General features: G+C 43.7%; 1 protein-coding gene across 2 annotated transcripts in view; it reads right to left on the bottom strand.

Annotated features, from left to right (window-relative positions):
• Positions 1–6391: 6391 nt before the first annotated feature.
• Positions 6392–23975, bottom strand: part of LOC119652867 (uncharacterized protein KIAA0513) — a 37961-nt gene continuing 20377 nt past the window's right edge. Inside the window, exons 2-7 of one of the 2 annotated variants that reach the window (XM_038057224.1) lie at positions 20013–20094; positions 19812–19925; positions 18973–19749; positions 14305–14620; positions 7973–8067; positions 6392–7906 (exon numbers count right to left, since the gene is read on the bottom strand). In XM_038057224.1, coding sequence (XP_037913152.1) covers positions 7839–7906; positions 7973–8067; positions 14305–14620; positions 18973–19749; positions 19812–19925; positions 20013–20094 — 1452 coding nt within the window. In that variant the 3' untranslated portion in view covers positions 6392–7838. The remainder of the gene's footprint in view (positions 7907–7972; positions 8068–14304; positions 14621–18972; positions 19750–19811; positions 19926–20012; positions 20095–23975) is intronic. The other variant, XM_038057225.1, reaches the window with a different exon arrangement.

Here is a 23975-nt window from a genome sequence, read left to right as displayed (position 1 = left end):
AGTACCGATCAGATGGACCGCATTGTACGGGCATTGTTCCCCATCCATCCTGTACGGGTTGATGTCAATAGCGCCGAAAGCTTCGAGGATTTCCCCCCTTTTTACAATGAGAGAGCTCACAAAAGCAGTTCTCACTATGAAAAACAAGAAAACGCCAGGCCTTGATGGCATCACGGCGAAAGTTTACAAACTGGTGTTCCGCCAATGGCCAGAATTACTGCTTGAGGTGTTCAACGCTTGCTTCAAGGAGGGTATTTTTCCATGTCGCTGGAAAATGGCCAGACTCGCGCTGATCAGCAAGGGGAAAGGAGACCCGGAGCTCCCGTCTGCATACCGACCGCTTCGTATGCTTGATACGGCCAGAAAAGTGCTCGAGAAGCTCATCAGGAGTAGACTCGCTCCCTAAGCCAGTTCGGATTCAGACCACGGAGATCCACAGTGGAAGCTATTATGAAGGTCGTATATGCGAATGTGAAATTAATTACTTCCTTACTCAACTTCTAAACGGGCATAGATGTTTTCAGTCTTACCTGCACAGGATTGGGATTGCGAGATCTCCTGATTGTGTGTTCTGCAATGGAGTCGCGGAGAACACTGAAAACAACTTTTTCTCTTGCGAGAGGTATGACGGCTTTCGCCAGCAGCTTTATGCAGACACGATGGAGCTCTCTCCAGGCAACATTGTCAGAGAGATGCTGAAAATCGCTGGCAGTTGGAATCGTGTTACATATTATATTCGGGTTTTTCTTATTGCGAAGAAGATTAAACTGAACCGGCCGAGAGACCGGATAATAAGCACTAGCAACTCCCTTCTTCCCCTCCCCTTCGATTGGTGAAAGGGATTCCCTGACTTGAAGGCTGCCAAAGCCGGGAGAGCGGGAGGCCTAGCCCGAAGTAATGTGTCAAACAGTTCTAGGGTCCTTCTCTGATGACAAGAAGCACCTACCCTACTCCCAAAAAAAAAGTAAAATACTTGGTGGTGGCAGCATTTGTCCGTCGTCTTCAGTTGGCGGGACCTCCAACTCGCCGAAAGTAGTTAACATTAGCAAGTGTTTGCTGGGAAGAATGGAATCCGTATGTTGATTATCCGTGAGAATGGGTATAAGTTTATAAAAGTAATTATGAATTGAACCTAAGTTGTTTTTGCTTTAGCCCTCCCGAGGAAGGCGTCATATGCTCCCATATACATAGGGGTCCCTCATTATATTTGATGCGGCGGGGAGCGAATATTTAGGTTAGGGTGGGCCGCCACAGTGCTACCATGTCATCTGGCCCTCCTTGAAGAGGAAAGGAAGAGCACCTCGTCGAGTAGGTGCCAGAATCGGCTCAAGACTAGTCCTTCCCCGTCCATCCCGCGCGCGTTAGATTTTTTTGTGATTTTGTCCGCCTCTCTGTATTAGAGTAGTTTATTCCGGACGGGTTTAGTTTTTTTTTTTTGAATATTGAACCAAGGCACGTGATAAAATCTCTGTGTCCTGACAGGGAGGTAATATTTGAGAACCAAGAATCTCGGTCCTCATCTTGCTAAACTGCTGGCATTCGAGTTAGCTCTAGCACGTTCCGTCCGGTTCCATATATTATTTCGCACAGACGGTGTTCACCACTGTCAAATCTGTTAGGGGAGTTTGGTTCATGGACAGCTTTTGTGGCCAGGTGATGCAACGCCGAACTTTTATCGTAACACCGGTAGTTTGCCAACATTTACAATCTCTTTCACATGCAATAACATTAAATCTTCCTTGATATGTGTACTCTTTTTAAGCTCTGTGATTACCCGATAGACAGTTCTGATTCCTCCAGAAATCTTTTGTATTACTTCCAGTAGTGCATGTAGTGCGGACCTTTTGGAACTGTTCGAGAAACAGATCATCGAACAGTTTTCGCTGCAGAAATCAGAGAATTAATCCACAACAAGAAATGAACTGCATGAAATGCAAAATGTAAACAATTAATATCTATTGCAACAATTCTTACCGAGTACTAGCAAAATCCGGCAACAATTGCCCAAGAAACAGATCATCAAACATTTTTGCTCCACAGCAAAATGTTTATGATAGACACACGACACCCGCACAATGCCCATACTCAAGTCAGCGACCTTCACCTTGCACCACAAAACGTGCTAACCAGGTAATCGACCCATATCAACTGTGTCTGCAATAATATAGGGAAGAAAACGCTGACGGAAGTTCATCACGGTCAAGGCGACCGAATTACACCTAAGAATTTTTGATGAAGATGCAATTTAGCTTTCATGAAGAATTATAATTTGTCGATAAATCATTTTAAACTAAGCAATAATTTTGTATATAAATCAGAAAGAAATTAATAAACCAGGCTAGTCATAATCAATCTGTGGTTTTTGATAGTCTCATTACCCGTCCCAAGGATCGGTAATCTTTGTTGTGGCCTAAGAGCCTTAAGCAATTATCCTAAGGATTTTTGCTATACTTCGACCCAACATATTTTTTGGTCCGTCGAGCCGGATCCGGCATCTGGAGACAGAATTTCAACGCCACGTTGCAAACATCTGCATTAGGATATCGGCGCAGTTAAGTGGATCATCGCAACTGCGAAGGAAGTCCTAAACCGTCCTATTTCGTTGATAATTGGAACCATCTGCAATGTTCAACACATAATTTTGCAACTACTTTTGACCGTGAGAGCAGCGTGATGCCAACCAGCAGCGGAATGGATTCGGCCATCACCGTCCTCCAGAAGCACAATCTGGAGGAGTTCCTCAAAGTCATACGGAACTTTAAGAAGGATGCTAAGACTCGACATAGCGAGCTTTACTTCCAAACGAAATTGGAAGTACTCAATCGAAAATGGAAGTCATGCGAAGACAACCATTTCTCAGCCAAACAGAACTTGGCTCAAACTAAGGAGCTTCTGCAGAAGTATCTGACGGAATACGACGAAGCCGAGGCCGAATACGAAGTGTACAGCATCGAATTTGCGGAAAGGCTATCAGAGCTCAGGAAGCGAGGGGGACACACCAACGACTCAGCCGATGGAACCTTACAATCAGTAGAACCAGATGCGGTCAGACTGTAGCGGATTAAGATTCCAACGTTCGATGGAACTTGTTCAGCTTGGGTTTCGTTCAGAGACCTCTTCAAATCTCTTGTCCACGACAACGGGAGACTGTCTGGGGTGCAGAAGCTACAGTATCTTCGGGCATCAGTAAGGGGAGAAGCGTCTCAGCAAATTAGGCATCTTAATATGTCGGATGCCAACTATTTCGCAGCTTGGGACCTCTTGGCGAAGAGATACGACAACAAGCGCATTATTGCACAGTCACTTTTGGCCCAGTTTTGGAACATGAAAACTGTGGTAAACGCCGAAGGCATCAAAAGAATGATTGATACGACCAATGAGCTGATCACGAATTTCCAAGACTTGGAGGTTGACCCATTCGACGCAGTCATGATATTCATTCTGCAGAACAAGCTTGATCCAGAATCCAGAACAGAATGGCAACGGAAAATTGGCGCGACAGCGGACGTACCTAAGTTAGAGGCATTCCTAGAATTCCTAGAAACCCAGTGCCACATCATTGAAGAAGTTAACAGGTGCTCCTCCTTTAAGAAGTCCAAGAAAGTGGGGATCCATACGAATACGAAAAGTGCACATTGTGTAAATCAGACTACAGTCTATACAAGTGCCCGACGTTCCAAGGCTACACTATAGACAAGCGAAGAGAAGTTGTTAAAGCAAGCAACTTGTGCTTCAACTGCATGCGTGCGCATCGAGTGTACGAATGCACATCAAAGGCAGCGTGTAAAACTTGCGGAAAGAAACACCATTCTATGCTGTCAAACCCGAAGCATTCTGACCAGTCTCAGAGCAATCTCGTGAATCAGGAAAACATGTGGACGGTGCTATTGGCAACCGCAATAATTGAGCTGCGCAATGTCAACGGCGACTTCATCAAACTGCGTGCGCTAATAGACCAAGGCTCCCAGAATTCTTTCATTACGGAATACGCTGCAAATTTATTGGAGTTGAAACGAGAGCGTGCCTCAGTGATCATATCCGGAATTGGAAGTGCAACCAGGAAATGTAGAGGACAAGTACCAATAACCATGAAGGAAAAATGGTCAAATGGTGAAATAGGTACCATCGCATTAATCATTGATACTATCACGAAACCTCTTCCTTCTGCGACGATAAGCAATGATGGTCACATTGGGTTGACCCCCGCAGACCTAGCTGATCCGGATTACAGAACTAAGGGCAGAATCGATGTTCTCCTTGGAACAGACATATACGGGGATATTCTATTGGACGGAATTATTCACGGAACCCCAACAGCCCAAAAAACGAAAATCGGATGGATTCTCTCTGGTCCGATGACAGCCTCACCAGGAGACAATATTAGTATCAGTTTTGTAAATACCAACGATTTGGACAAAAGACTTGAAAAATTCTGGATTCAGGAAGAGGTAGTTCCCAGAGAAATGCTTAGTAAAGAAGAAGAAGAATGTGAAGCGCACTATCAAGCGACCACCAAACGATTGGAAGATGGACGATTCGAAGTGCAGCTCCCACTCAAAGCTGACCCAAGGACAAACTTGGCACCATCGAGAACGGCTATCGCTGCTGTGATCTACATTCGGATCCTTAAGCACTCGGAGGAGCCCAAGGCTAGACTACTAACGGCTAAAACGAAGGTAATACCGCTTGCTGTACAAACCATACCACGACTTGAGCTCAATAGCGCAGTATTGCTGGTCAAACTGATGAATCAAGTTAAGGCCTCAGTTGTCAGTTGGATTGATACTGCCACCCACTACTGGACAGACTCAACGATTGTATTCTCTTGGTTAGCCGACCGTCCAGGTCGATGGAAAACTTATGTCGCAAATCGAGTGAGTGAAATTCATGCAAGTAGCACACTGGAACAGTGGCATCATGTGGGGACGCACGAAAACCCTGCTGATTGCGCTACACGGGGACTGACCCCAGCACAGCTAAACAAATTTGGGTTATGGTGGAATGGCCCAAAGATTCTCACATCCGATACTGTTAGCTTCCCAACAATGGAGTACATTGAACCCATGGAGCTAGAGAAAAGAAACACCTTGCACACGTTACAAGCAGAAGAACAGGATCTAGTGATCGATAAATTCTCCAACTATACGAGGCTAACCCGTGTAGTTGCATACTGCAGACGACTGTTGCCGAGTAGTAATGGTTATCGATCCTGTGGATATCTCACCGCGGAAGAACTGCGAACAGCCAGAACTGCGTGCATTAAGATAGCGCAAACTCGTTCGTTTTTACCCGAGATCCAAAGATTAAAGAAAGGGCAGTCGATCGATAGTAAATCACGAATCATCCAATTACGTCCATTTATTGATTCCTGCGGTATCCTCAGGGTGGGCGGAAGGCTACAGAATGCCAACAACGTCAACAAACATATTGGATGGTAAATGCAATTGCACTGAGATCATTGTGCGGCATGCTCATCATAAAACTTTACACGGAACCTCACAACTAATGTTATCGACTCTACGGCAAGAATATTGGATTTTAAACGCTCAGAAAATGGTAAAACGATGCATCCATAAATGCATCACCTGTTACAAAAGTAACGCACAACCACAAGTTCAATTGATGGGAAGCTTACCATCCTCCAGAGTGGTACTAAATCGACCATTTTGGGAAACCGGGTTGGATTTTGCAGGGCCATTAAGGATTAAATGGTCAAACGGTCGAGGAGCAAAGACTGCCAAGTCGTACATTGCGGTATTCATCTGCCTTGCGACGAAAGCTATGCAGGAACATCTCCTCGCAAAGCTCGATAACTACTTTCATTCCTTGGCTCCGAAATTATGCCAGTCCTACAACAGCCTCGTTTTCTCTGACCTTATCTCTCTTTTTAGTTTTAAGGGTTGAATAAGCCACTTACTTGCTATCTTCTTTTTCTTCAGCCTTTGTCCCGTTCACACGTGGGGTCGGTTCGTTGGGATCGGTTTCGCCATTTGGCTCTATCAAATGCCTGGATGCAATCCCGAGGCTTTTAAATCCCCATCCGGCGTATCGTTTGCCATCGACTTCGATTTTGCGTGACCATACCATCGAAGACGCCTCTCTCGCAATTTTTCCAGGATCGGTTCAACCCCATTACGATTCCGGATGTCCTCATTTCGGATGTGATCAAAACGAGTCACGCCACTATTTCAACGCAACATCTTCGTCTCCATTACCGCCAGATGCCGTTCATTGTCTTTTATAGTCGGCCAACACTCAGAACCAGAGAAGGCGACAGGACGGACGACATTGCGGAAAATTTTAGATTTGAGACGTTTGTGTTAGAAAAATTGGGCTTTGTTTTATTCCTTAAATTAAACAAATAACTAAAAACATATAACAAAGCTACAGGTGACTTTCATAAAATTTATTAATCAACAGTGTCCCTTCGGAGACTTTTGAATCCTGTTCCCCTTACTTTCCGAAAAAAATTGCACATGCTATTTTCCAAAGTTGCTTATCAATTATTGTCAAACTATTTAACTTACAATATTGGAAGTAATTGCTACCGGAAAAAGTATCTCAAAAATATCGAAAATGCAGCCAATCTCTCCTAAAATTCGATGCAAGATATATAAGCCCATCAATATCTTTTCGAATTTAAAGCGAAATTAGAACTGAAATGACAAAATTTGCATTGAGAAGGAATATTACAAATTTTTCGTTTTTTTTTGTTACGTCACTTATCCTATGAGACAAACATTGAATTTCTTTCCTACGGTTGTACATAATACAATATATCACGTGAAAATACATTTGTTTATAATAAATTGTTTTATTATTGGTTTTTCTTTTTCTTCAAGTGTTATTTCGTGTGACCAACACACGCGGAAGGATATCCATGCATTTTGTAGTTTTAGATGGAGTGCTCATTTCAGTTTAGGGAATAATACGACTAGGGTTTACCAAACGCTTTGACAGAACGACTTGTCAGTTTTGATTACTTAAGGATTCTCAAATTGAAGATCTAAAAGTACATAATGCATGCATTGCCCAAATTAATTCATCACATTTTGATTATATCACATAGTAAAATATTGTTTTCCCAAAATACTCATAGGATTTGATTTTATGTTTTTAAATATTTTATTTTTTTTAATAAATACTTATATGGCATAGAAAACAATGGCAATAAATTAATTAACAGCATTTTAAAACAGTAAAATAAAACCAATTAATTATCAACAAATTTAGGCAATAAAATTAACTTGGTTAACGTCAAAAACGTGGTTAAAAAAAATAAACAAATTAATTGTCAAAAAATTCAGCAAAAAATAAAATAAATAAATTAAATTAAAAAAAAAATTAAACCAAACAAATTAATTACTTACAATTTATGTAAACAAAAATAATTAGCAACATGTCACTGGCTGGAAATAAGAGCGAAATTCTCTTAATAAAAAGGTGACAGCTATGCGTTCCCAAATATCAAAATTATGATACAAATAAATGTTACTTTCTTATGCTAAGTTTAACTTTTTTTTCCATTATTCCAAAAGACTTCACACAAATTTCACAATCTAAACCACTAACGTCAATAAATTCATACAATAAATCATCGTCCTTCCTACAAAAAAAATTACAAAAATCATCCATGACAAAACCCAAAAAATACTTTCTCATTAGAATATGGAAACATTAAATATTTTCCGATTAGTTTAGTGCTCAAGTAGAAGATGGAAATCTTTAAATATTCTTCATAACTACACACTAAAAAATTTTATTAACATTTTCCTTGCAATTTACTACGTAGAAAATAAAGCTAGTGTGGACTTAATTAATTTCACAAAATGCGAAATTTAAGCTCCCCATTTATCTGTTTCAAGGTACATCCGTTTTATGTTATCCCGCAAGATTTTCTCTTGTTCTGAAAGTAAATTGAAAATTAATTTTTGTTGACATTTCGGTAGAGAAAAAGATCAGAGGAACCTACCCTTTGGCAAACTCGCGATTGCAGCCTGCCTTTGAAGGAAATCAATGCACAGATCCTTACTCAAACCGAAGGCATGCATATTGCAGGTGAATGTGCTGAAAATACAATATAAAAGATGATTATTATATTGAAGCATCTCGATAGTGCTGAATTGTTTTTTTGTTGAGGGGGGGGACCAAACTCAGAACCCTCCGCGAAGACAAGCACCGTTTACGCCCAGTTTCAGGCTCAGTTACTGCACTTCAGATGAGTCCTCCGAGTGCGAAAGCATTACCCAACCCTGTGCGGATAATTGCAGCTTTCCCAACTAAGCGTACATGAAGGTCCTGTAACTGGATTTTGAAACCACAACGAGAGGCCCCCCGCCCATAACTATCACAGCGGTACTGATCTATAATGAATGCAGCTTCAGCATTCATACCAATGAATGCTAGGTCTATCTAACACCTCTCCCGCAACTAAGGGGTGCGACGCTGATTTATACAGCGCAACTCCACGCTTGAGTCCTAAGGAACTCTTCCCAAGATATGGGCATAATCACTATGGAACTCCCACAAGGAGACCAACCACAAATAACCGGGCCAAATACGCATCCTCCAGTAATATCTTCTGGAGAATATGCTTTCAAAGGCCATCGTGGTTCCCATGGTATCAGACAAATTCCTCTGAGGCTTCGTGGCGAAGGCCACTTCAGATGATTCCCTTGCAAAATCAAGTCTAATCACCCTCCTCCAGTACATGAAGACGGCCCTCCCTAGGGGTAACTGGAATGAGTTCGGTGCATAGAACTGCAATAAAACCTTTCAACCAGTCAACTACCGCTCTGCATACAACGCAACACATCAGAGCTCACAAGACAACGCTATCACAAAACCCACGAAACCAGTGGTTATCCGCCGCTGCCACTATGACCATTCGCTCATCATACTGCAGGCGAAGTAGTGTCAAGGAACTCCCTCTTTTGTCGAAAGACAGCGCACGCGCATGCGCGTACCACTGCTGTAAGGTACTGGCTAAAATTCTTTGAAACCGCAACACCGAGTTTCAAATACCACGCGTTCACTATGCGCACGCACTCCATACCCCGCTGCTGAAGCTCAAGTCAAATTAAGAGATGATTCGCGTAAGCAACGCGTTCAACTACCGAATTAAAACTCAACCAACTGTCCATCCCTAATCATATAAATGCACCTGCGATTGATCCCTGTGGGCAGCCGCGCTCCAGATTCACCCACATATGTTCGTTGACTCCTTGAACGAATGTTTTTCTACCATGGAAATAACTCTTCAACACCTGCCAAATTAGGTAATAAAATTCGCCCTTGAGATCCACAAAGATTCCAAGGGCGTATTTGCTATAACAACGGAAAACAAAACACAAAACAAAGCTTTTCAGGTACATTAAGGTATCGTTGGTGGAAGCCATACTGTCTGTTAAGCACTGGACCATAATCCAGGACATTGCCAAGGGCAAGTAGAAGAGATATGGCCCTGAACAACCAAGGATTAGTCATATCTTTCCCTGGTGACTTCGAGAGCACACCCACCCTTCCAAAATGCAGGCAAATAACAATCCCATAAATAACACCCAAGCACACACTGGACATGTGATGGGATAGCCCGCCAGATGGCTTTGTACATCTTACCAGTCATCTCATCCCAACCAGGTAACTTCAGAGACCTGAGGCTCGCCATGTTCTCCTCGATCTCACAATATCCCAGGCAAGGATTCACCACACTCGAAAAAGCGCCCTCGCGGTCGGCTACCTCCTCCATCCGATCCCAGTTACCCCCACCCCCACATTTACACCAAACACGACTATAATAGGAGTGTGGTTACCCTGAAATGATTGGACACATACGCCCCGCTCATTAGTGATACTCTCAACGCAGATGCAATCTAAATGGGTATCATTTATGTTAACGGCTACCTTGGCCAATAGCTCTACGTACAGTTACGTTTCTCTTTACCTGTCATGCTGACTTAATCCCATGATCTTCCTAGGACGCGGATTGATTTTATAACCACAATCAAAGCCTAAGTAAGGCAAGGAGAACGGTACCAGTCTATAAAGAATGCATGGCTCCGCTTAATGCATCTAACAGGCAAAATCTACCTAAATCTCTACCGAACTAAGGAGTACGGCACCCGAATTGAAGGTCCAAAGGTCTCTTTGATTAGACGTAACTACAATCCCCATGAAACTCCCACTAGGGGCGCAATCGCTATAATCGAACTGAACGCACATAAACCAGGAATTCTCCCGAAACATGTGAATTCAGGGGCGATCCCAGTTATACCCCTGGTAAGGTTTCGTGACCAAATGCCACTTCAGATAATTCCCCGTGCAAACTCGAGTCTGATCGTCCAAATTAGGCCTTTGGAGCATTCGTCTACTGCATCACGGCCAGCGAACCAAAGTGAGTACAGCATTTCGCGATGCCACAACATGAAAGTTCTCTTCGGCCACTCAGTTTTGGTCTCGCTGGTAGGTTTGCTGCCCAGTTTTCCTCGCCACCAACTCAGACCACCAGTTCTGCGTACAATACAACGGATAAGACAGCACACGACAACAATAACACTAAACACGTGAAATTGGTAGCTATCTACCACCGGCACTATGGTCACTCGTCGATTATGACTTCCTTCCGCCTTTGCAAGGCAGCATGACATATGCATTAGTGCATGAAGGCGTGTCACGACTACCAAGGCATTGGGTAATGTCAAAGAAAGCGTTCATACATAAATGTTAATGTAATATAAATTGCCCCCACCATAGAAAATATGTAACTAGTCCTCAGAATTTGTCCCACATCAAACACAACCCTGACTGGAAGCATTTTACTTCAAAGATACGCCCCTTCTTATTCTTACTCTGTAGTCTTTGACACGCCGAACTATCTCTACATAGACAGGAGGAACACTCAAAACGCACCTGTATAGCGTCTTAAGAAACCTTGCGACACAAAAGAAAACACGCTAACATCAAGGCAAAGGAACTACAGGGGGCAGAACATAGCTATTCTCACCGATAGCCAAGCAGCGATCAAGACACTTAGGTCCAACCAGGTGAACTCTAAGCTGGTATGGGAATGCCTTGAGAAACTGAATACACTCGGCTCGTCCAACAAGGTCTGTATACTTTGGGTTCCGGGCCATGCTGGGTTGGAAGGCAACGGGGCAGCGGATGAACTAGCCAAGAAGGGAGAAGAGATGCCTTTACACGGGCCAGAACCCTTCTGTGGAATCGGAAACGGTTTCATGGCTATGAATCTAAGAAACGAAGAGAAACGGTTGAGGGAACTATATTGGGCGGGCCTACCAGGGATGGAGCAGTCCAGGGTGCTTATTAGGGGATACGAACCCATGCCTACAAAGGATTGCTTAAACCTCACCAAAAAGAACCTCCGAATCATAGTGGGAATTCTCACTGGTCATTGTCGGCTGAACTATCACCTAGGGAAGCTAGAGATATCTACGGACACTGCCTGCAGGTTTTGTGAGGAGGAGGACGAAATCTCAATACACGTCCTGGGACAGTGTCCGGCACTTGTGCAAAGTAGGTCGAGACATCTGAGAGAACACTTAATACCAGATGCAAAGCTGAAACATCTGGAAGTGGGGAACATACTAAAGTTCCTAACGGTTACAGGCCTGCTTGAGATACTATGATCAATAGGTACACTATAACCAGTAAAATGGGCATAATAGTTCTTCAAGGACGCGGTGCGAGTTTCCCTTAACAGAATAATAATAATAATAACATCAAGTCGCTGACAGGTGTAAAGCAGAATCCTGTCCCGCATAGTCATCGGAGATTGACACAGCAGAAGGGATCCATACGTGACACAAAAAGTCCCACATGTATCGATCCAACAACTCTCCTGCTCAGACCCTATTGGCATCTTGGAAGAGTGCTCTTTTCCCAAAGAGGTAACTACTTCCACAAAGCTAATTTCTGGCAGTACCCTGTGAGTAGGGGTCTGAGAATGCACTTCAAGTATTCCTTGCTCTTCGTAAAAGGCGACTGAAAGGTATCAAAATTTGTGGGCTAGCATTCAGAAAATTTCTACATTTTACTACTACCGAAGCTTTAACACCGCCTTTGGGAGAACTGACCTTACGGTTACGACCTTTGACTATCGAAAACGACTAATAACAGATTATGGAAATATGTGCCTGCTCCTCGAGAAAGGTATCGAGAGCCCCCAGAATGTTCTCGAACTTAAGTGAGAATTCCAGCGGTTTAGGGTACATATTCTGGATCTAAGTGAATTGAGTTGATGGAACTCCGGAAAGTACTCCTCTCTCTCTTGTGCAGTCAAGTGGCAACGGACGCGAATACGGCATGGCCCGCTTTGTGGACCAGGAAACCAGTTTCTGACAGGATCTTAACTGCAAGATTCACAATTGTTGTACAGTGTTATGAACCAATGAAGGTTTCCAATTTAGGGGAAAAGGATACTGTCTATGAACAACCATACGTAGTCCAGGGATGGCTTCCTAAAGGTGACACTGTTATACGGATAGGAGATGTAAATGTCAAGGTGGGCTCTGCATGAAGGAAGGATTTGGAGGCTCTATGAATTGCTGCCGCGAAGTTCAACATAGTATGCACCGTAGTATTCATCTCCTCTTCATCGATGCTTTTGACAGTACCTAGAATGTACTACGCAAGAGTAGCTCTTACGAGAGCTGCGTATGAAGTCACAAAATGTCACTTGCTGCATTGAGGTAAAATCTCAAAGCAATTAGAAGTCAAAAGGGAGAGTCCGCCAGGATTGCATTTTATTACCAACATTACCTCTTTTTTTTGTCGGTGACGATCTTCGTGCTGCCGTGTTCGGAGGGGGTGCAGAGCTCCAGTGAACCCTGAGTGGAATTCAGCGAACCCTGAGTGACGCCATATGGACGTAAGTGACGTGCTAGATTCCATTTCTTTCACCTCTTCAGTGTGATCGCCAGGGAACACGGAAGACTCGGATCTCGAGGGCACGTTACCCAACAGAGCACAAACACTATCACGACATGTCAGCATCAATTCTCTGTTCACCTTAATGCTGGTAATGTCGTGACGTTTCCCTTTGCTTTTCAGGCAAATTGCTCCTTAAAGGTCTTCACTATGTTTATCGATGAATCTTCTCCAGTCGCTTTCCTTTAATCCTTATTAGAACCTATTCCTCAGGCAGCGAGTTTCTTTCCGCTTGCGTCCACCGAGTGACATGCATCGGTTCCCTCCTCGAGGCTATTCTTTAACAATTTGTATTATCGGAAGGTACTTCAATAAAATAAGGTTCAAAGCTAGCAAGATAATGGACCACAACTCTTTAAACTACTCAATTGTAATCCACCTAGGTATTGGGTGTCCTCGCTTCACATATGAAACGCTGTACTGTACTGCCAGTCAGGACTTCCATCCAATCGATGAAGAAACCACTCCCAAAATAAAAGGCAAGGAAACTTAATGAGAGAAAACAATGGTGACAAAAATTTCATATCATCCTTTTAAACCCAAAAGAGACAAGATATGCCAATCAGAAACTTCATTCTACCCGAGCTCACCCCACTTTGACAAGCTCTTCCTTCAACTTCTAAGAAAAATTCTATGAAATCGTCCAGCGATTCCGCCAATGTCGACTAGAGTTCTCCTAACTGCTCAGGATCTGTTTCAAACGGAAGACAGATGTGGATACTACTATTCATAGTACTGAGAAACCCCAAATTGATTCAGTTAAATTTTCTGCCTGCGAACCGTTTGGTATACCTAACTGTCAGACAAACTGAGCAAAGAGAAACTTCTTGCTAACCACTTTCTTTCCCAAATACCGGAAGTAATAAAAAAAGAAAATCGTTCAAACCTGTCGGTTTTATCTAATAAGAAAGGACCAGGTTTTTTCTTTTATATTATCTGATGCCCCTAAACAGGTCGCGGGTAATCAGGTATACCACTTTTGGAATAGCCAATTAGCTCTTTTTCATGATTACTTCCGCAACCGGAGTGATACCATGATGCTTCTTGCATTTGAAAGGTGGCATTTTGAATATCCATGCTGAAGGCAGCTTAACATCGACTGACCCTAAAAAACCAGACTCCACATGAGCCGTGGCTATATCTCAGCTTGCCCACCAATTCAGCTAAGAAAATTAGGACAACCTCCAGGGTAAAGTGAAAACTTTGAAAGAGGGACTAAAAGTCGAAGAGTGTATGGATCCTCGAAGATATCTATGAAGGTATCATATCACGAATCCTCAAATTGCAGTTTTTTTTTTCTCGTGAAGAAACAAATTATCCAAAATGCGTTCTCTACAAAACAACATATAATGTACCTACCCTAACTGTCCAAATGTTATATTATGCTGGAATTTCTGTTCCTCCGTCACAATATCAACAGATTCGTGTTGCTCCAACTTTGGTTTCCCCGGTGTAGTCGAGTGTGTCGCATTACAGGATAAGGATACATTATCATTGTTCCTATTGTCCACCGTGGAGGATAATCGACGTTCACCGTTCATGGGGCGATGATCTTGAAGACCTTTTAAGGCATCAGCAAATGCAGCATTCCAAAATTCCAGGGTATGCCAAATTGGTTGTTCACGCAAATATGTAAAAAGATATTCTCTATATGGCTCGCAACCAGGAACTTCAACTGGAAAATTGAAAAAAGTAGGATTAGTACAGCAAAGGGTGATTTAGGATTATATGTTCTCTCTTAATGATGCGTAATTTGTATTATCATGCCACTTAGTGATAACCCTACAAATAACAAACAAGCACAGGAACAAACACAAACTTCCAAGATTTGACCCCGGGAGACAGACTGAACCATACTTTCAAATCTACCCTTTCCTAAGAAATACCTTCGGTACTTGCTTAACTGTGATTGAGGATTATCTAAGCTCCTTTCACTAGCGTAATTGTATGGTAATTTTCGACCAGTATCCCGAAAGCAAATATTGGGAGCAAAAAAAATGTGCCCAGTGCAGAGACACCTCCATCTCCTCTCCCATGTAAGCTCCTAACCGAAAGTGTACTATTCTTCCATATAACCCCCACCTAGAAATGTCCCCAGTAGAGTCCATGCTTTTCAATCCCTTCCTTCTAAAAACTGTTCGGACAGTCACAATGTTCACGGTTATAATCGAAAACCTGTCTCCAAGCGCTTTTTGAAAAAGCACAAATCCCAAGAAGTTTAAGTCGGATGTAGAGGTCATCAGTGAAATTCTCTCTTACAACAATTAGTTTCTGCAGAGTCACTAAGCCTTCACCGCTTGCTTGTCGTCCAACTTCTTTGAAAATTCAAAGAAGTGTCATCAACATTATAATAAGTTGAGGAAGAAAGCTTACCAGAAGAATTGTTTCTCCCAACGCTACCAGTTTCCGAAGAACTGTCAATTCCATCCCTTCGAAAATCCCAGGAAGCTGCTAGAAAGTAAAAAAAGGGGATGATCATTGAGACACAAAGGAAGGAGATAAGTCAAGTCCTGTTTTGTTTGGGATACAAGGGGGACATGGACAGAACATAACATCTTTTTTAAAACACCTTAGCTGGTGTGGGGTATGACACGCGATGGTACCTTCCACACATCGAGCCAAGGATATCCTCAAAAAAGGATAAAAATGGCTATCGGAAGGACACCAAAAAAAAGAAACTAATATAGAGGAAGAGAGGACAGTAAAAGTTGCGATGCAGGGTCTCGGAAACCCAGTACCGGCGGCTTTGAAGAGTGGGCAAGCAAGTTCCCAGTTGTCGATATCCCTCAACTGCAGTGCCTTTGTGGTGGATTGCTTGGCCAACCATGCACCCAATACTACAAGCAATTTGAAGAAAGAAGCCTTTGAAAGGAGTAGATCACTACCAAGAACGCCTGTTCCAAAGGCGCGAAAAGATGCTTCGCAGACTGGGCATTTGTCAGTTCATGATAACCCATAGTCCCAACTTCAACCTGTTCCGTACTGATCGCCCACAATCCAATCTTCGCTCCATCGGCAGTGGTACCGCCATTCTTATCGCTGAGAAATTTCTGTACTACCAATACTTCCCACCTGCAAGCAGCTTCAAATCACTCGAAGTTACTCTCATTTCCTTTGAAACCTAATCGTCCTCGGTTTTCGTTGCTGCCGTCTACTGTCCGGACTAGTCCCTCAATACCCACGATTTCGAACAGATGCAATCCTTTCGCGCTTTCCAACCATGGGTTCAAGGCAAAGGCTGGTACCTGTTAATAGGTGGAGACCTCAACGTCAGGAACTAGTCCTGGTTTGATGCACGGTCGAACGAGAATAGGGAAGCATAAACCTGTACCACTTTAGCACAGCCCTTCTCACTTTCTTTAAAGGTTACTACCACTCATAAATGGATCACTTCATCATTAGCAGTAATATTACTATCAAATCCCATCCTAATATATATCCTTTCCTGAAAACCGTCCTCCGCATTAGTGACCACGATGCTGTAATCCTCGATATTAAACTTTCTGAAAGAGTCATGCGTCCCGCCCCACCCTCAGTTTCGGCTTACCAGAAGGCGAACTGCAAGCTCATTTACCGGATCCTTAAGTCCATACTTGATCCACTACTGTTTCCATCCAATAGCATGGTATCTAACGACACCATCGACCGAACAGTTCGCCAATACACTGAAGTAATTCAACGAGTATGCAAGGAACTGATCCCATCTCGACTAGCGCAGCTTCATCTTTCTCCCGTATGATATCCAATTCAAAAAGACCCTTTGGGGGGAGACTATTTAAAAATAGATATTCTCCGCAGTCATCTCACCTCTGTGAAGAAATCCGCAATCTTGACCGGTCAATCTGCCAACGAATTTTAACCTTAAATATCGACTTCCTCCACAATCGAATTGAACCCTGGCACGAAAAACTTTCTCTCACCTGGGCAAAACAACCCAACAAGCCCCAATCCTAGCCCAAACCATCTCCCTACCTGAAAAGGCTAACATCTTAGCAAAGCACCTCCTGCAAGCATACCATTAAACATTGCGCATCCGCGACCAGGTTTTCGAAACCGAGGTCAACGAATCAATTTCCCGACTTGAAGCGATCCCATCTTACGGCCGCACCCAAACTACACAAAACCTCTTCACTCATCCCCACGGATCCCCGAAATAAAATCCCACCCATCCATTTTGTCACACCGAACATGGTCACGGCGTCGATCATGGCGTCGAAAAACAAGAAATCGGTAGGTCCTGACCAAATCCCATCCATAGTCTTAAAAAAATGTGTTCCAAACATTTCCACCGTCCTTGCCTCAACTATCAACCACTACCTCCTCAACGCCCTTTTTGCCACTGATCGGAAGAGAACTCGTATAACTTTCATCCAAAAAAACTGAAATCCTCTTAATTCCGATAGCTGCAGGCCTATTTCCATCCTTTCGTCCTCCGCCAAGTTCTTCGAGTAGACCCTTAAATCCATTATCGATGAACACACTTCCCGACTTCCAGTTCGCAAATCAACCTAACCATTCTTTCGAACGCGCGTTTTTTGTCTTTAAAGCGGACTTTCTTCGCGGTGTTAACAAGAAGAGTCCAACCATAACCTGCCTCCTACACCTAAGAAAACCTTTCGACTCCGTGTGGTACTACGGTGTCACTTTTCAGTTTCCTGAAGTTCTGAAATTCCACCCGTACCTCTGGAAGCTAATCCTTAGCTTTCTAGATGGGCGGAAATCCCAAGTCAACGACAAACAACACCATTCATCCCCATACATATGTCCAGCCCCCCCCCCCCCCCCCCCCAGGTTCATTCCTTTCAGCCACCTTCTTTTCCCCGTGTCTTAATCCTAATCCCATCAAAATCCTACAATACGCGGATGACCTCATCCTTTACCACTATACGTATCTCCCTCGGCGAAGCTCGTCTGAATTCCTATTTGGACGAGCTTATCTATAACTTTATCCATTGGAAATTATCCCTTAGCCCCCAAAGTGTGAAACAATTGTGTTTCAAGCCGACATGACAATCATGCCAAAAATAAGGACAGAAATTGCCGGCCTTTCCCTCAAAATCGATGACACACCCATTCTCACTGTGAACGGAGTCACCTATCTAGGGGTTACCATGAACTCCCGTCTTTTTCACGTGTTTTATATTTCAAAGGCACTGAACCGTGCAAATGGTGCCTGCATCCCGTCCTAAAATACAACACCCGAACCCCCCAGAAAATTAAGGTTTTCTGTTACAAACAGCTTGTCAGACCTCTCCTCACTTTCAGCTTCACTTTCTGGTCCGATAGTTCACCGTCCCAAATAGAGGGGCTCCGCTTGAGAGGACGAAAGATCCTCTACCAGTGCTCCAAGATTTTGAAGAATGCAGGCCACTCCAAATATATCTCCAATCAAATCCTATACGATTCCTGTCAAACCCCGCGTATCAACACTGTCCTCGTCCGTCAGGCCATTAATTTCCTAACTAAATGTCAGACACGCTCCCATCCCCTTATGGTCCAGGTCTGGGTATTCATATGGTCCCTCAACTCCTCTTATTCATACAATCCCAAAACCACCTCTTCGATCCCCAAGGGAGAGTAGTCTTTTACACCGGTGATTAATCCCAATCCCACTTTACAAAACCTACCCGTCCTTAGTATCAACCCTTCCTCGTAATCCCTAGCCCCTCCTGCGTACATTCCATCCGTCCCAGTGATGTATAGATAAATCCCCTATGAAAACCTGGCATTGTTGATACCCCGAATCTTTAGAAAAAAGTCCTTGTGCTCGGTGTTATGCTGGCCAATAGTAGTGGACGCAGATGTATCAGGTTGGCCTCACTTTCATTGATAACACTGAGCCCTTAACACGCTAACGCGCATCCAATTCTGATTTGGACGTGACCAATTTCTGTATGTAGTATAACTAGGATTTTGGAACCTTCCTATTGGAGAAAAGAAGGACTCCCTCACTCACAAACTACCGGTCATTGAGAATTACGAAGTTATTGGAAAACCTATCACAAACACTAATCACCAATTACTTACTTTCATGATAAAACGTAAAGCACATATTCATAAGATTCTTCGCCGGCGAATAGTCCTTACTCTCGGCACATTCAAACAGAATTATTGCAAAATACTGCACCAAAGAATAGAACGTTGTCTCATCCACTCGTTTCGATTTCGCCCTCTGTGCATTGACAAACCGCGCAAACCATAATCTTCCGGAATCCAGCCTAGCCTTCTGTCCAAATTCTGATTTCAATTCAAGTCCAATCGATGAACTACTCGTGAAGACAATATTCACGAATTGCTTCATAAATTCCTTAACTACCTCCTCGGCAGGATTCTCAAGACTCATCGATGAACACCACGAAGGAACCGATACTTCCGATTCGGATCGCATGACAATTCGCAGATCGGATGACTCTAAACTGGCACTGAGTGGAATCATGAGATCGTTAAGGCTGGTCAACGTGCTACTGTTTGATGGTCTCGGTTGATGGGGTTGCGGTTGGGGTGTCGGGGGAGATTTATCACATTTCACGTTTGGTGTACGCCCACCGCCTGATTCAGCGCTTCCCCCACCACCGTCTAGTGGCGGAATCACGTCTATTGCTGGGTTGGAAGAACGATGGCCCATGGCAGAAACATGGCCATTCATTTTAAGGCTTTCTGTTTTCTCATCCTCGGGATCACTGGCTCCGCCTCGATTTGGAGATTTCGAATCATTTGATATACTGTAGGGGCTGCTTTTGTTACTATCGGAACTAGACGAAAGAGGCTTATCTAGGTCCAGTTGAAGGCCATCTTTTGTTAGTTCTGAAAGTAGAAAATAAAATCGATTAAATCTGCCAATCTAGCTTTATTACTAAATCCCTTACTAGGCGCTAAATTTGGGTGTCGAAATCGTCCTGAAAGGATTTCTTCATGTGCCCGACGCTCTTTAACTCGTCGCGTTTCAAAATCTATGGAAGATATATCAACGGTATCGTCATCTAAAAGGTGGAAATGAGATAATTCAGAAATGAACAGCACTACATCGAAACTTCATGCAAAACTGAAGAAGGGTCTGCTAAACATACCACGGCTGCAACACTCCTCATCATCGTCATCTGTGTATTCAGTGTTTGTGTCAGAACCACTTAGGCTTAAATTTATGTCCAACTGGAAGTAAAAACAGATACGTTTTATTATAAGTAAGTTTGGGAATGCTCATTTAATTAATTTCTCTCATTCAGCAACTTATGTAGCTCTTCCATAATGTGTGACCTATTCACTGTCGCTTTTGCCTTCTAATCAACTGTTCGAGTATCGGTCCAATACGCCGATGACGTCCTTTAAATTATTTTATCTCCAAATGGTAGTAAAAGCACGACATCCCAGTAAGGAGCGTAAGTCCACAGACTACTGCGAAGACAGATTGGATTTATGAACCCACTCCTTCTTCCTACAACGCTATGGAAACTTAATGAAATTTGACCTATTTGTCAAGTTAGAATAGATACTCTCAAGTGGAGGGGACCTATATAAAGTTGTTGCCCCAAACGCTTACAAAAAGGTCAGCTACCAATAATCCATCCATTGCACTGGTGTAGTGACATTAGGTAATCTACGAAACTGCCTCAAGACCAATATCGCCATAGGTACTCTTTGTTGTCAAACTGGATCATCATTCTCAATCCAAAAAAAAACAAGAAACCATTAAAGCTTGACTGGTATCTACCAGAAAATCAGACCTAAGTTCTTCCCTTAGTCATTCTACTATGCATGGGCGGGGCAAACAGTAGAACTACTATTCCAAAACTTCTACTTACTTGAAAACACCCTTATACCTCCCTCCACTTTCCATATAAAAAATGGATTGAAGATGGAAGGTCTAGGTTTATCTATTTACATACTAAAAGGAGGGGCGGGGGGGGGGGGTTCAACCCTTCACTGTGGAAATTGCATTGATCAATCTAAAGGTCGATTGACGCTATTCACTGATTATTTTTTTTTTTAATTAAAGAGCAGATGGACCAGAGTACAGAATGCCTACCATAGGACGTGAGCGGTCAGCCATAGTACAGCAACTAACATGATGAGAGGAAATTGCAACCTAACTACCACCACTCTGTCGGTGGCACTGTTGCCTAATAATTCCTGAAAACGGGAAAGTTCGCCAGAAGAAAACTTCAGCCACAAAGAAGAGCGAAGCTTAAGCCAAAATCTTCCCTGTTAGAACCTTCTTTTTCGCCTCAGCAGAAGAAAGGGAAGCTAGGGATGTAAACGCAACTGGTCTAATAGGGAATTTCGAAACATCTAATACCGGATGTAGAAACAGAACCATGCAGCCCAAAATTTGTGAACCTAGAAAGTTCCTCAGCCAATGGCAGCAGAAGGTGCTGCTTCCTGGGAACGAAGACAAGGGCTCTGGTCCACCCCAAAGTGTGGCAATATTCAGAAAAGTCGGAGTGAAGACCGTGGAATATACGGCTGAAGGTAAAGACAAACTGGTTACCCCAGTAAAACTCATACTGAACGCAGAAAACTCTTCGTGAACATAATAGGTTCACAAAACGTTTGAAGCGATACTTCCTTAAAGTATACTGGGAAAAACTAGAGAGCAAAAGAGAAACTTGAAGGATGTGCAGAATCCCCAAAAGGGATGGATTGGCCAAGTTGAACTTTTTTGGAAAACCAGGTTTCACCAACCTCACAATTGAGTCATTGCAGAATCTTTTGGAATCCGGAACAACAGGCGGTTCGGTCTGATTATGCTTCAGGTTAAGGTTGCATACTTCAGCAAGTCCTTACACGACCTCCTCGCAGTGGTCGCTGGAAACCATCTTCGGACGGGCCAAGAGTGTGTAAGGCCTGGCTGGAAGTAGGCTCATCCAACTGATGAGGCTCTGTTTGCCTGTTGGTCACGTGTTAGGGACAAACCGATCTGATAGAGGGATGAGACGCGGCAACAGCCCAGCTATCATCCTCCCTGCACTGGAGAAAGTTGTACTTAGACCCCAAGCTAAGATGGAACAGCATACGCCGAGAGCAGCGTGACCAACGGAGAACTTGATCTTTAGTATGCGAACTGTTAATACCTTATGCAGGTTCAATTTTAAATGAAACCCTTACCCTGGCGCGGACAAACGAGGGTGGAAACGTTCTCGAACTTCTCGAGCTTGGAATCCACTGCTATGGAGCTGGGTGTAGCAAGTACCAGCCATAGTACTTCAAAACCGTCGACATCAGGGGCCCTTCAAAAGCAAGTACTGATAAGAATGTCGATCACCGGAAACCAAATAAGGGGCGGAAATGCACTGGAGTCCTGTTGAAGAGCCAGTACCAGATGGTCATTCATATTCTGAGCACAATAGCGATGGATAAGGAGGCAGGTACTGCCGACAAGCAGCCACGAACTGTGAAACCCTTCGCGAGGAGTCAGTTACATGTCGCCCTGCCTGATGCCAATTCCGCTAGCGGCAAACTAACACCGGAGGTGAGGATCAATGTTGAGACAGCATCTCCTGCGAACATAAGGGATTCATACCCTGCTTCGATTTCTCTCAAATGGTCCGTGGTTTCCACGTTATAACATCATCATTATCGTGGCACTGGCCGCCTGGATCGTTGTCCTATTTCGTTCACGTGACTGCGTCCTCCAAACTTGTAAGCCCAATAATTACTCGGCGTCTGAATATATTGTGCTCTCCCACCACGCTTTTGGTCCTCTTCGTAGTCTCGCTCCTTCGACACATCGTCGGCTCATAACCTTTTTAGGCATTTGTTAGGCATGCCCTGCCCACTGAAGGCGTTGTAGTTTAACGAATTTCTGGAATTCTAGCTCATCGTGCAGTTCATACAATTCATAGTTGCTAACTGCTCCGAAAATTGGCCGAAGAAGTTTCCTTTCGTATGTGTTTAGCAAATTTTCGAGAAGAAAGTCTTATTCGCTAGCTGTATTCATCGCTTGACATCGTCAGTATCATTGCGATCCTTTGACAGGCTGTTATCCAGATATATAAAGCTGTCTACGAATTCGATGTTGAGGTCCCTTACGTTAATGCTCGAATGAGCTCGCGTTCTACTTCTTCATTGCATCATTATTTTCGTTTTGTCCTCATTACGTAGTCCAACTTCTTTCGCAACAGTGTCCAGAGTATGCAAAAGTTCCTTTGTCTCGATCAGTTTTCGGGACATGATGTTGATGTCATCTGAGTAGGTATGTCGACTTAATGATTAGCGTCCCGCTGGTGTTAGTATCCATTGCTCGGACAGCGTATTCGAGCGCTAGGTAGAAGAGCATCGAGTCCAGTCCGTCTCCCGGCTTCAAACCAGGACGTGTTTCAAAAGGATCAGTCAACCTGAACTGAATCCTGGCCTGTGAGATGGAGTTGGTCATAGTCATCTTCGTCAGTCGTATTAATTTAGCTGGTATACCAAATTGCAGCATTATGTTGTACAGTAGTTAGTTAGTTTAGGATGGGAGGACGAATTCTCCAGGGACTTTCTAGGTGCGTGTGTCGCCAAGATCAGCCACGCCTGGAAGACCATGAACTTTATATCCAACACCTGCGAAAGGATCCGCAGAAGGCCGCTCGCCCGGAACTGGTCACCGAAGGTCCGCATAAAGGACAAGCTCGTTCATTCTCTGCGCCTCCAAAACTCCAGAATTTCCGCGGACCCCCGGCCAGTTATCAAGAAGGAGGAACCCCAGACGAAAAGCGAATCTTTTCTGCCTGGAGGCACTGAAAAAGGCAAACTACAAAGTGCAGTTCGGGATCAGGAACGCAAAGGTGAATGTGTTTCGCTCCACCAACCGGACAACGACCTGGATCCTGTCGATGTCACCAACGATCGGCTGGGGGAGATGTGGATTGACGGTTCGACGGTAACTCACGAACCCTCTACGCAAGCGGATCATTGTAAGGGTAACGCAGATAAATCTGTAGCACTCGAGGTGCGTTTCGCTTTATCTGTTGGGCTTCCTCCTAAAGGAAGACGTCGAAGTCACACTGATACAGTAGCCCTGGGAGCTCCAAACAACTTTTATAATTTATACC

Source organism: Hermetia illucens, chromosome 3 (genome assembly GCF_905115235.1).
Source record: "Hermetia illucens chromosome 3, iHerIll2.2.curated.20191125, whole genome shotgun sequence".
NCBI classification, from domain to species: domain Eukaryota; kingdom Metazoa; phylum Arthropoda; class Insecta; order Diptera; family Stratiomyidae; genus Hermetia; species Hermetia illucens.
This window is presented reverse-complemented; position numbering and strand designations above follow the sequence as displayed.